Source organism: Hyalella azteca, unplaced genomic scaffold (assembly GCF_000764305.2).
Source record: "Hyalella azteca isolate HAZT.00-mixed unplaced genomic scaffold, Hazt_2.0.2 contig963, whole genome shotgun sequence".
Lineage (NCBI taxonomy): Eukaryota > Metazoa > Arthropoda > Malacostraca > Amphipoda > Hyalellidae > Hyalella > Hyalella azteca.
Genome location: NW_025931296.1, coordinates 257,974 through 272,507, shown reverse-complemented (window position 1 = coordinate 272,507; position 14,534 = coordinate 257,974). Strand labels below are relative to the sequence as shown.

At 35.8% G+C, this 14,534-nt stretch overlaps 1 protein-coding gene across 1 annotated transcript in view; it reads left to right on the top strand.

Moving 5' to 3' along the window:
- Window positions 1–6,880: 6,880 nt before the first annotated feature.
- Window positions 6,881–14,534, top strand: part of LOC108669658 (phosphoserine phosphatase-like) — a 20,008-nt gene continuing 12,354 nt past the window's right edge. Inside the window, exon 1 of the mRNA XM_018157055.2 lies at window positions 6,881–7,026. Coding sequence (XP_018012544.1) covers window positions 6,894–7,026 — 133 coding nt within the window. The 5' untranslated portion in view covers window positions 6,881–6,893. The remainder of the gene's footprint in view (window positions 7,027–14,534) is intronic.

Genomic DNA, 14,534 nt, shown 5'->3' with positions numbered 1-14,534 from the left:
TAAATTTGTAGGGAAGATTACGAAATGGCTCAGCAGGTGCCGGAGGAACAGCGCGCGCAGCTTTACATAGAGTTCAAATCCGGCGCAGAGAGCGGCTAGGATTACAGCAGCCGATGGTATAACAGCAACGGAACTAACAGAGGTAACTAGTGCAACTAGTCTAGGTAATTATTGTAACTAGTGTAACTAGTCTAGGTAACTAGTGTAACTAGCCTAGGTAACTAGTGTAACTAGTCTAGGTAACTAGTATAACTAGTCCAGGTAACTAATGTAACTAGTCTAGGGAACTATTGTAACTAATCTAGGTAACTAGTGTAACTAGTCTAGGTAACTAGTATAACTAGTCTAGGTAACTAGTATAACTAGTCTAGGTAACTAATGTAACTAGTATAGGTAACTAGTGTAACTAGCCTGGGTATTTATTGTAACTAGTCTAGGTAACTATTGTAACTAGTCTAGGCATCTTATGTAACTAGTCTAGGCAATCATTGTAACTAGTCTAGGTAACTGGTGTAACAAGTCTAGGTAACCATTGTAACTAGTCTAGGTAACTATTGTAACTAGTCTGGGCAACTATTGTATCTAGTCTAGGCAACTATTGCAACTAGTCTAGGTAACTAGTGTAACTAGTCTAAGTAATTATTTTAACTAGTCTAGGTAACTATTATAACTAATCTAGGCAACTATTTTAAATAGTTTAGGTAACTATTGTAACTAGTCTAGGCAACTATTGTAACTAGTCTAGGCAACTATTTTAACCAGTCTAGGCAACTATTTTAACTAGTCTAGGTAACTATTTTAACTAGCCTAGTCAACTATTGTAACTAATCTAGGCTACTATTCAAACTAGTCTAGGGAACTATTTTAACTATCCTAGGTAACTATTTTAACTAGTCTAGGCAACTATTGTAACTAGTCTAGGTAACTATGGTAACTATTCTAGGCAAATATTTTAACTAGTATAGGTAACTATTTTAACTAGTCTAGGCACTTATTGTAACTAGTCTAGGCAACTATTTTAAATAGTCTAGGCAACTGTTTTAACTAATCTAGACAACTATGGTAACTAGTCTAGGTAACTATTTCAACTATTTTAGGCAACTATTAACTATTATAAGTAGTCTAGGTAACTATTGTAACTAGTCTAGGAAACTGGTGTAATTAGTATAGGTAACTTATGTAACTAGTCTGGGCAACTATTGTAACTAGTCTAGGCAACTATTGTAACTAGTCTAGGTAACTATTTTAACTAGTCTAGGTAACTATTATAACTAGTCTACGCAACTATTGTAACTAGTCTAGATAACTATTGTAACTAGTCTAGGCAACTATTTTAACCAGTCTAGGCAACTATTTTAACTAGTCTAGGTAACTGTTATAACTAGCCGAGTCAACTATATTGTAACTAGTTTAGGCAACTATTTTAACTAGTCTAGGTAACTAATTTAACTATCCTAGGTAACTATTATAACTAGTCTAGGCAACTATTGTAACTAGTCAAGGTAACTATTGTAACTAGTCTAGGCAACTATTTTAACTAGTTTAGGTAATTATTTAAACTAGTTTAGACAATTGTTGTAACTAGTCTAGGAACTATTCTGGTATGACTGGTATGACTTCAACATCAAGGCCATGAAACGTCGCAGATATGATGTATGAAAATAATTATTTTTAGCAGTATAATTACGTTTAATAATAACAAGGTAGTTACTGCGATTGGGGTGTTTGCGTTTGAATTGCCTACCCTGTAATTGAGCTAATTAATTATACTATGTAATGATTTTAAGAAGACTTTACTAGCCGAGAAATATGGGTTTTTAGTGGATTAAGCCAGTGGAGTACAGTTATGTCTAGTAATACAATAAATCGTTAATTGTATTTAAAATATTATATTATCAACTATGAAATTCTCGATCATTTCAATAAATGCTGAGGTTTTATTCCACATCGTATACTTTTTATAAAGAATCTTTTTTGTAACCTGTATAGTCTATATCCAGGTTTGCCTGTTTGTTCAATCCGTCTTTAAGGTTTTTTATTAGTCTATTCGGTAGAATTTTCGTCAATGTTATTCTACTTCTCTATTCTGCATAATCTCCAGGCTCGCAACGTATTTAATTTATATTATCTTCATTCACTTCTTCTACTTCTTTTATCTGTATAATCTTCGGGGTTCTTCTATTTGTCTAATTTCATAATCATCCTCCAGGTTCTTCTACTTTTATAATCTTTATAATCATCCTCCAGGTTCTTCAACATGTCTGATCTTATAATCATCCTCCAGGTTCTTCTACATGTCTAATCTTTATAGTCATCTCCCAGGTTCTTCTACTTGCCTAATCTTATAATCATCCTCCAGGTTCTTCTACTTGCCTAATTTTTAATCATCCTCCAGGTATTTCTACTTGTCTAATCTTTATAATCATCTTCCAGGTTCTTCTACTTTTCTAACCTGTATAATCATCCTCTAGGTTCTTCTACTTGTCTAATCTATAATAATCCTATAATCTTTATCCTACCTGAAGAGTCAGAAAGTTCTTGACTATATTGGGTGAGTTGTAGGTTGACAGTTATAAAATTGAAAACTTTTAACATGTTCAATGAAATTGTTTATTTGCGTCTTCCATTGTGAAGTCTATTAATGCACTTAAATAAAGTATATTGTGCATTATTGTATGTGTGGAATTTTCTATTTTAACGTTACATTATGTCTGGGCACTGTATAGTGACGAATACCATATGTTGAAAAATAAAAGCTAACAGTTTATTAAAAATCCTTTAAACAATCGATAATCTTATTTAATATGACTGATACAGTAGATACCCATGCAGCCTGTCACATGACATGCAAACCATGCAACGCGTTTTTAAAACATCGGAACAAGCAATTGAATATTTCACAATTACAGAGGTGTTCCTAACTAATTGAATATTTCACAAATACAGAGGTGTTCCTAACTAATAGAATATTTCACAAATACAGAGGTGTTCCTAACTAATTGAATATTTCACAATTACAGAGGTGTTCCTAACTAATTGAATATTTCACAAATACAGAGGTGTTCCTAACTAATAGAATATTTCACAATTACAGAGTGGCAGCTTCTGATTTGGATTACCAGAAGCTGGGGCGACTCTAAATTCTGTTACCCAGTGAAAATTTGCAGTCGCGGCAGCTTCTGATTTGGATTACCAGAAGCTCGAGCTGATTTGGATTACCAAATTTTGTTAGGGTGATGGCCCTGCAGAAGCACAAGCATCTTCACCCCGAGGCAGACTCCATCAGCTATCAGCTTGCTAGCAAATGGATTCGATCCAACTGGCAAGGATATGTGGATGTCAAAGCCATGTTCGAAGAGGTAAGCGATGGGTTTTAATTTCATGAAATTTAGAGAAACGGGAAGAAATTTCTTCGAATGATGCCATTCTTCAATAGTGCCCTATCAGGCTATCAGGTGTATTTTAATAGTTTATTTGATTGCGTAAAGTCGTTTTATTGCGTAAAGTCGTAGTTTTATTGCGTAAAGTCGTAGTTTGATTGCGTAAAGTCGTAGTTTGATTGCGTAAAGTCGTTGTTTGATCGCGTAAAGTCGTAGTTTGAGTGCGTAAAAGTCGTTTGATTGTGTAAAGTCGTTTCATTGTGTAAAGTCGTTGTTTGACTGCGTAAAGTCGATGTTTGATTGCGTAAAGTCGTTGCTTGATTGCGTAAAGTCGTAGTTTCATTGCGTAAAGTCGTAGTTTGATTGCGTAAAGTCGTAGTTTGATTGCGTAAAGTCGTTGTTTGATCGCGTAAAGTCGTAGTTTGATTGCGTAAAGTCGTTTGATTGTGTAAAGTCGTTTCATTGTGTAAAGTCGTTGTTTGATTGCGTAAAGTCGATGTTTGATTGCGTAAAGTCGTTGCTTGATTGCGTAAAGTCGTTGTTTCATTGTGTCAAGTCGTTGTTTGATTGCGTAAAGTCGTTGTTTGACTGCGTTAAGTCGCTGTTTGATTGCATAAACTCGTTGTTTGATTGCGTAAAGACGTTGTTTGATTGCGTAAAGTCGCTTTCTGATTGCGTAAAGTCCCTGTTTGATTGCGTAAGTTCGTTGTTTGATTGCGTTAAGTCGTTGTTTGATTGCGTGAAGTCGCTTTCTGATTGCGTAAAGTCGTTGTTTGATTGCGTAAAGTCCTTGTTTGATTGCGTTAAGACGTTGTTTGATTGCGTAAAGGTGTTGATTGATTGCATTAAGTCGTTTGATTACGTTAAGTCGTTGACTGATTGCGTAAAGTCGTTGTTTGATTGCGTAAAGTCGTTGTTTGATTGCGTTAAGACGTTATTTGATTGCGTAAAGGTGTTGATTGATTGCATTAAGTCGTTTGATTACGTTAAGTCGTTGACTGATTGCGAAAAATCGATGTCAGATTGCGTAAAGTCGCAGTTCGATTGCGTAAAGTCGTTGTTTGACTGCGTAAAGTCGTAGTTTGATTGCGTAAAGTCATTGTTTGATTGCGTAAAGTCGTTGTTTGATTGCGTAAAGTCACTGCTTGATTGCATAAAATCGTTTGATTGCGTAAAGTCATTGTTTGATTACGTAAAGTCGTTGTTTGATACCGTAAAGTCGTAGTTTTATTGCGTAAAGTCGTTGTTTGATCGCGTAAAGTCGTAGTTTTATTGCGTAAATTCGCTGTTTGATTGCGTAAAGTCGCTGTTTGATTGCGTAAAGTCGTTGTTTGATTGCGTAAAGTCGTGGTTTGATTGCGTAAAGTCGCTGTTTGATTGCGTAAAGTCGCTGTTTGATTGCGTAAAGTCGCTGTTTGACTGCGTAAAGTCGCTGTTTGATTGCGTAAAGTCGCTGTTTGATTGCGTAAAGTCGCTGTTTGATTGCGTAAAGTCGCTGTTTGATTGCGTAAAGTCGCTGTTTGATTGCGTAAAGTCGCTGTTTGATTGCGTAAAGTCGCTGTTTGATTGCGTAAAGTCGCTGTTTGATTGCGTAAAGTCGCTGTTTGATTGCGTAAAGTCGCTGTTTGATTGCGTAAAGTCGCTGTTTGATTGCGTAAAGTCGCTGTTTGATTGCGTAAAGTNTTCACAAGTTACACAGTCTCGTGTTTCACAAGTTACACAGCCTCGTGCTTCACAAGTTACACAGTCTCGTGTTTCACAAGTTACACAGCCTCGTGTTTCACAAGTTACAATCTCGTGCTTCACAAGTTACACAGTCTCGTGTTTCACACGTTAAACAGTCTCGTGTTTCGCAAGTTACACAGTCTCGTGTTTCGCAAGTTACACAGTCTCGTGCTTCACAAGTTACACAGTCTCTTGTTTCACAAGTTACACAGTTTCGTGTTTCATAAGTTACACAGTCTCGTATTTCACAAGTTACAGTCTCGTATTTCAAAAATTACAGTCTCCTGCTTCAGAAGTTACAGTCTCGTATTACACAAGTTACAGTCTCGTGCTTCACAAGTTACAGTCTCGTATTTCACAAGTTACAGTCTCGTGCTTCAGAAGTTACAGTCTCGTATTACACAAGTTACAGTCTCGTGCTTCACAAGTTACACAGTCTCGTGTTTACAAAAAACATAGCTAATCGAAAGTCAAACCTGCAGCAAATATGTTGTTAAGTTTAATATCAATTTTTTGCTGATTATTAACAATCACTAGTTATTTGCTTAATCTCTATATTATTTATATTTTAAATACATATTAAACCTCATATATTATTTACATTTTTAAATACATATTAATACACTTAATTAATGCACGCGATTTGTTCAAACACTGAAATTTTCTGCTGCAGATGGTACATAATTAAGTAATTATGTCTGTCTTCGTTCATGCGATGTATTAAATTAGCATTGCTAGAAAATAATCATTATTTATTGATATATTTAACAAAGTTAATTCCAATTCCGTTTATTTTGATGAAACGGTTTCCATAATTCCAATTGTTTTTTGAAATTCCGCGTTTCCTGTCAAGATGCCAGTTTTCCGCGCCTACATCGCGGATCCTGCACGGAAAATTCCACTGCCACTCCGCGTTCACGTCGACTTTCACTCACAGTAAAGACCTTAAATATTCCATTAAACATGGCAATATTTTCGCACGACTGCTGAGTTCTCGAAAAAGAATCATTTTAATTCATACTGTTGTATTTTTATCAGGTGGGTCAATGTAATAAGCCATCAGAGGGTCCAAACTGGAAAAAAGTGAAGTGTCTAAGTGAATGCGGCTACATTTAGTTCCCTTTCCATATTAGGGTAAGAGTGCTCCCCATATTAGGGTAAGATTTACTCGCCATATTAGGGTTCGATTCTGAACCTTGTGCTTGCAGGTTCAATGGCCGGTTACCTAGCAACAAGAAAGCTTCCGTTTGACTTGAAATTCGCGAATTTTGGCTGAAAATTCTCAACAATACATGCTCAATTGTGGAGACTAACCTTTAAATAATATGCATCTAGTTCATAAAATGATGATTAAGATGGAATAGCACGTCCTCTGACCACAAGTGTTGTCTATTATTGACTATTATGTACTTCAACGATAAAAACGATAGACGAGTATTCCCGATCTTAATCCTTCCGATTATTTATACGCTCAAAATATGCATTAAAATTTTGTTATGTTTCATGACTCGTGTTATGTTTCATGACTCACTTGAGAAGGAAATAAATAATTTCTAGAATGTTTGATATGCATTAAGATTTCTGTTGTTGTTTCAATTAATTCTCAGATCCAATTAGAAATACACTCGAGCGTGAGCACACAATGATCTATGAAAGGTCGTCCTTCATGGCTCGTAGGGTAATTTTTGAACCTTCTATTGTAAACGTTACCCTAGGCCGTGACTGTCAACACAGCTGACGCAAGGAGCAGCAGTAGCCACTAGCCAGTAGGTCGTCAGTCTCGGCTGGATGAGGTTGTGGCGCTCGCGGCATCCTTCTTCGTTGCATTTTGCTTTAGATTATTTCCTTTTCAGTTCTTCTAACCACAAATATAAAATGCCTCGCGTTGAGCTTACGACCGCTACAAGAATGCATCACTACTGTGAGTATGAAAATAAATTTACTATATTCTTTAAAATCCTTCCGATTACGATGTTCTTTTGAATTATTTTCTCTTCATTTTATGATTTTATGTGATTTTAAATGATTAAATTTGTGCAGAAAAGCCAATTCACGTAATTTTTTAATGGGTGACATTATATCATGCATCTACAATATTTTGTATGAATTTTGTTTGATTATTTCACAATATTATAAAATGATTTCGTTTATAAAACATATCAAAAATGTATCTTGTGATTATTATACCAATTAAATATTAAATTATCTCGAAAAATTTGTTTAATTTTTCGAGAATCTTTTGCATAGCGCTCACATGCCGTGCTGTTCGAGGCGGTATTTTTTGACTGATTTTCGAAAAAATGTCATGCCGATAGAAAAGTACATTGCATGGCTATTCGCTTGTACCGATGCCAGATTCTATAAATTTTTTAATCGAATTCACGTGTAACGTTCGTGTGCGAGAAAATGTTGGTATGTTTACAACTTGTTTTAAATAAGATTAATTCATTTTCACAGCAATTTCGATCTTGCTAATGCCTATAGATTTATTTCATGTTTTATCGGCAATCCTTATCAACGTGATCGATTGAAGTGACTTAATATGAATCTTCTTCTAACTTGATTGAGTAACTTGTGCGTCACAGATTACCTTAATACGGTAATAGTATAACCTTAATAGGGTAAAGTATTACCTTGATACGATAATAGTATTACCTTAATGCGGGAATAATATTATCCTAATACGGTGATAGTTTTACCTAAATACGGTAATAGTATTACCTTAATACGGTAATGGTATTACTTACTTTAATACGGGAATACTGAACCTAATAAAGTATTACTGAACAAAATTTAACAATATGGAGAAATGCTAAAAAATATCAAAACCCAGAAGCAAAAAAAAAATTATTTACACCTTTAAACTAGAATAAATACCAAAACCTGTAAACCAAAATGAATGCTGAAACCTTGTAACCAATAGTAATAGTGAAACCAAAAGTGACCTTGAAACTTATGAGAATAATGAATCATTTGTATAAAATGAAATAATGAGACCTCGACTCCAATAAAAACACTGAAACCTTCAAGGCTACCACGCCAGGTTTGAATTATTGATATAATATTAAGGTCACTACTGAAGTTCAGGTTGCGTGTCGCCGATACTCCCAATCAATACGACCTGTTATAGGTCACAAACTCGGGGCCTTCACATCATGTGCTCTACTTACAAGACACGTTCAAGCTCGCAATAAATGCTGGAATATATCATTGCCAAAATCAACTATGAAATAGTCCCCCATTATCTTCACTTCCTCGAAATTATTTTAATGCAAAACAAGCAGTTACCATAGGACCATGTATGTATTTCCAAACCAACTATTGCACTTCGCATTCTCAATAATAAAAATAGTAGAAAGATATAATATTATATAATATGCTTACATTTTGTTACATAACTTAGAGATAAAATATAACGCTCTATTTCGGATCGATCAGAAGTTGAGCATACTTCAAATTTCTCTGTATGGTAAATAATGCAAGACCTTCACTGTACGGTTCTTTTTTGGCATGCCCAAAAATTACTGCATTCGGCGTTGTTCCCAGCTGGGGTATCCCACTAAGCCAAAAAAACATGTAGTGTGGCTGATGACAATTTATTTGATTTTTGCGGAATGGGTAAATTTGTACTCACCCCAGATATCGCCTACGGATCAAATTGAATAGTATTAGTGGTAAACTTTGGAATACACAGCTTGTGTGTGGCATGCAAACTTTGGAATACACAGCTTGTGTGTGGCATGCAAACTTTGGAATACACAGCTTGTGTGTGGCATGCAAACTTTGGAATACACAGCTTGTGTGTGGCATGTAAACTTTGGAATACACAGCTTGTGTGTGGCATGTAAACTTTGGAATACACAGCTTGTGTGTGGCATGTGGTTTGCAACTTGTGGCTTGTGGTTTGCAACGTGGTCAGCATCATTATCATCGAGAACAGCATTGTAGTGTCGCCCGGATCTATAACACTCATTGATGCAGTCTTGCAGCCATCACAGCTGATCACGCGTGACTCGACTTGTTAGCAACATGTCGAGCTCGCCTTCCGTGTGTGGTTGCCGTGGCCAGAATAAAAATAACGTTATTTTATTCCACAATCTTGTCAGTTAGGAAGCTATTCTTGTCAGCGCATTATGAAGACATCTATCTTCGAATAAACCCCTTTGAAGTTTTAGGGCAATCACTACATTCATATTTATCGAATATAGTGAGTGAATGACCGCTTTACGGAGGTTAGTATATCTGTATTTTTTATGCATTGCGTGTACAGGTTGCATTCACTTTTTCCCGTAATCAAATGAAATTTATTCCTATCATTTATGACATTATTCACTGTAGTTTTTTAGTGTCGGCCGCAATAATGCCCTTCACAACTTTAACGACTGAACGCTGAGCGAGATTTTTGTGGTCTGTCTGATGCCGCTTATGCCGTCGCTCACCTTGATTTGTAAATTCTTATAAATCATTCTAATTGTTCTTTATAAATTCTTATAAATCATTCTAATTGTTCTTTATAAATTCTTATAAATCATTCTAATTGTTCTTTATAAATTCTTATAAGTCATTCTAATTGTTCTTTATAAATTCTTATAAATCATTCAAATTGTTCTTTATAAAGTCTTATAAATCCGTCATTCACGACTGTAATCACCGTTGTATCTAAGTTTCAACAAAAACCATTTTTTATGTCTATACCAGTAATTTCAGTGTCATTGTTCAATAGTAATAAAATAAATCAAAATATCAAAAGTTATTGAAACATGTTTTTGGTTCTTATCTCGAGACCAGCAATTTCGGTGTCATTGTACAATAGTAATGAAAATAAAAAAAAATCTGTATGAATTATTGAAATATGTTTTTTGTTTTCATGTAGAAACCAGTAATTTCAATGTCATTGTTCAATAGTAGTAAAAATAAAACAAAATCTCTACAGTTATTCAAATATGTTTATGGCTTTTATGTCGATAGCAGTAATTTCAGTGTAATTTTTCAAAAGTAATAAAAATAAAACAAAATCTCAAAGAATTTTTGAAATATGTTAATGGCTTTTATGTCGATACCAGTAATTTCTGTGTCATTGTTCAATCGTAGTAAAAAATCTATAGGAAATATTGAAATATGTTTTTGACAAATGTTTGCGTGCAAGGCACCACCCTTGCCACATATAATGGCCATATTTAAAATACAAAATCTCTCGGCGATGTCTCTTACATTCCAAAGCAATCAAACTTTTAGACCGTTGAATCCCCTTATGTAATTTCTGCAATCCCATTGACGTTGTGTGAGCGAGCGATAAGTGTATAAAAGTTATAATGGAGTCGATTCACAATTTTCATTTCTGTTCCTAGATATTTTTGCCAATACTTCAAGTATATTTAGGTTAGCTTATCCCAAATTTACGTTCTATACCATCGTTCACAGTTCATCGTGAAGAATCGTACTGATCAATATAATCCATGCGTGATCTTCTTTCTTTAATATTTAATCAATGTGATGACTCTGTAGCGTTTTTCCGTGTCAACAGGACGGTGTGGTTGTGTGAAAACTATACAGTTCACACAATAGTGTGAACTGTGAACACTTGCGCACAGTTCGTCGCGCACTTGCTGTTAACAATTTTGTGTGTACACTGTACTGAGTACACTACACTGTGTACATTGTAAACTGTACGGTGTACACCGTACACTGTACGGTGTACACCGTACACTGTACTGTGTCCACTGTACACTGTACTGTGTACATGGGACAGTGTACGGTGTACATTGTACAGTGTACACTGTACTGTGTACATTGTACACTGTACAGTGTACAGGTGCGCGCGAGAGAGTGCCATTCACAGAAACCAGCTAAATCTGCATTGTTTCGGACTAGCCTGGGCGAGAAGTTCTGTATAGGCGGTAGGTCTGCGATCCGAGGCTGAAGGCCAGCAGAACTGAGAACCACTGAGAGAACCTGTTCATAACTGAGAACCTTCCGGCAGCAGTGCAGGGAGGCTAGCAGAATTGAGAATCACTGAGAGAACTTGTTCAGAACTGAGAACCTTCCGGCAGTGCAGGAAGACCAGCAGAACTGAGAACCACTGAGAGAACCTGTGCCTTGACAGTACAGGAAAGTGCGATCGAGACGCAGTGGTCGTGGCCGATTAGGTTTTCTTGGAAGAAAGTTTTTACTTTAGTGACTTTGATATTTCCGGGCGGGTTTCCCAGAAATCTACTGAATTCAGTTGACATTTTCCGCATGACACGTCGCAAGGAAAGAATTGTCTGCTGGTCATTACTAGGATCTTGTGTTAATAATTCTATCCTTGCATGCACAGTACTGATGTTAAATGCACATGAGTAAAAATAATTCTTTAGGATTCAAGCGAATATATCATCTTTTCATAAATGATATATTAATTTCAATATTATGCTAATTACTGTCATCATTATAATGCAAATAATTCTTATTTGCATTCATGATGCAAATAATCACAAAAATCCATAAAATCCACAAAAATCCATTTTGGAAATAACAAAAATGCTGCCATGAATAGCGTGTTTATATTTGTTTTAAATAATCATTAGTTTATTATAAATGGGTATACGCACGATGGCAATATGAGTTGCAATAGGCGATCTTGATTGCTGTCTGATTGCCGGAGAATAAATGCAAAATATATTTGATGTCCAATTAAAAGAAATTCATCAAAACTTTAATATCCGTTGTAGTTTATTTATTATCCGTCCTATAATAACGTGTAAATTATTCATTTAAACTTTGATGCAGTGCCATTTCAACATGACGTTGACCAAGTCATGTATAATTGGGAGCTAACACTCAAACAATCGAGTGTGACTTCGTCTAAACAACGATGCCTTTTAAGAGCATTTTCTCATTTATGGAAAAAATGCACTATTGTGCTCGTCATGTCCGTCTGTCTGTCTGTCCGTCCGTGACTTCATGTTTTCGTCGACGAGAAAATGCGCTCTCTGTCACTCACTGCATTGAGTACTGAGTTATATTTTTTACGTCTGTGTATGTAACTTGGCTCAGTTTGACCACGTGTAAAAGTAGTATCAGTTCTACGGTCAGATAGTATGTCAATTTAGCGACATTGATGATATTTCCAATTCATTTGGGAAAATGAATGGGAAAAGCCCATTCATTCATGTGAGGCTGAAATTTCATTAGGCTGAAAGGTCAGCCTCAAATGGCTAACATTTACTTCTACAAAATAAATGTGATATATGTCATAAATTTCAAGGTTGACATGATAAATATGTCACTTAAATAATTAGGTTTCGATTATTCCTCCCTCACCTGGGTTATTTGGGTGACAGTTATGCATAAAACTGTCATATCTGGACGTAATTTATCCTTCGAATTGGATTATTTCTGTATTATTAATGCTTTCAGTTGTAATGGTCTAGTTTTTGTATGAGGCCAAGGTCATGTATGTAATTTTGCTGGCAATGCGCGTCACACGAAGCAGAGTTCGCCGCTTAGCAACAGAAATTGAGGAATGCTCTGGCATACTTATATAGATCTCGGTCATACTATTGTTCACGCCAAATATTGAATTGGAAATACAATGCCTTCAATACATCGAGATATTACATTGAGTAAGGACGCAAATAACAATTGAAAAAAACTTGATATAGAAAAACCGGCTATTGTAGCATGTCAACTTTATTGAAAATGAGGGAAGTACGTAAAGTTTTATAATAGATACTCGTTAACATTGCATAAACTATTTATAACGAAATCATTGGTTATGTTACGTTAGCCGAATATGTGCTGTGGTTGAAACCTCGTCCATTTTATGTGCGTAAATAAGCATTGATCGTTGCGCATTGATCGTTATGCATTGATCATTATGCTTTGAACTCTACGCATTGATCGCCACGCATTGATCGTTACGCATTGATCGTTACACATTGATCGTTGTGCGTTGATCGTTGTGCGTTGATCTATAAGCATTGATCTCTACGCATTGATCATTACGCATTGATCGTTACGCATTGATCGCCTCACATTGATTGTCGCCGTCAAAGCTTTAATCATTCTCGCTATTCATTGATCATTACAAGCGAATCCTGCTAATCGCTACGCGCTGGACGAAGTTATAATCGTTATAATCATGTGACATCTCGGAAATTATACCCGACCTCGGAGATTAACATTCTCATTCAACATTTCATCATCATATTTATGTCGATGAATATTTCTTTCCGAAACTTGATACCTTAGTTAAAGTTTTTAGTGAGGCGTGAAAATATTTAGTAAATAATGAAACTATTAATGATGTATAAAATTTATTTAGTTATAAAATATTTAATATACGTTAAGATATTAAGTAGTCATAAAAGTATCAAGTTTTTCATATGTTATTGTAGTTAACCACGAAGGCCGAACGTAACAAACATCCTGTTGGAAAATCCTCGTGTCGAGCCTATATATGCCTATATAATTATCAGCCTATATATGCCTATATAATTATCAGTGCAGATGCTGCTTGTGTTGTTCACGTCCTTGCTATTTTCCTGTGTAGTGTGCGTAGTGTATTTCCTGTGTTATTTGCTCTGTGTCCTGTATTGCTTCCGTGCTTCCTGTGTGTTTGTGTTACAACACCAAGTTGCACCTAATTACTGACCCCAATTTTGTTCAATGTATTTTTGTTCTGTATTGTACAGCTGTATACTTTCCTGTGTGAACACCCATACAAATATTCCTGTAAACATTCAAATGATTTCGGTTGTAACACTCTTGCCGACACCCATGTGAACACTCATGTTAACACCCTTGTGAACACCCATGTGAACACTTATATGAACGTTCACGTTAACACTCATGTAAACACTCATGTAAACACTCATGTTAACACTCGTGTGAACACCCATATGAACACTTGTATGAACGTTCACGTTAACACTCATGTGAACACTCATGTGATTACTCATGCGCGTGGCATGCAATATCTGTATAATGCACGCCACGTGTATTATACAGATGTTTAATTCTGCTCTAATGTTCAATTCTCGACAAGCGCCATACACAATACACATGCACCTATATGCCATGGTCATCACTTAAACACATGTAGGTGTGATTATACCTTTACAGCAACTAGCGCACAGTAATTATTATACAGTAACGGCATACAGTAACGGCATACAGTAACTGGCTTACAGTAACGGCATACAGTAACTGGCTTACAGTAACGGCATACAGTAACTGGCTTACAGTAACTGGCATACAGTAACGCATACAGTAACTGGCTTACAGTAACGGCATACAGTAACTGGCTTGCAGTAACGCATACAGTAATTGGCTTACAGTAACGGCATACAGTAACTGGCTTACAGTAACTGGCATACAGTAACGCATACAGTAACTGGCTTACAGTAACGGCATACAGTAACTGGCTTGCAGTAACGGGCATACAGT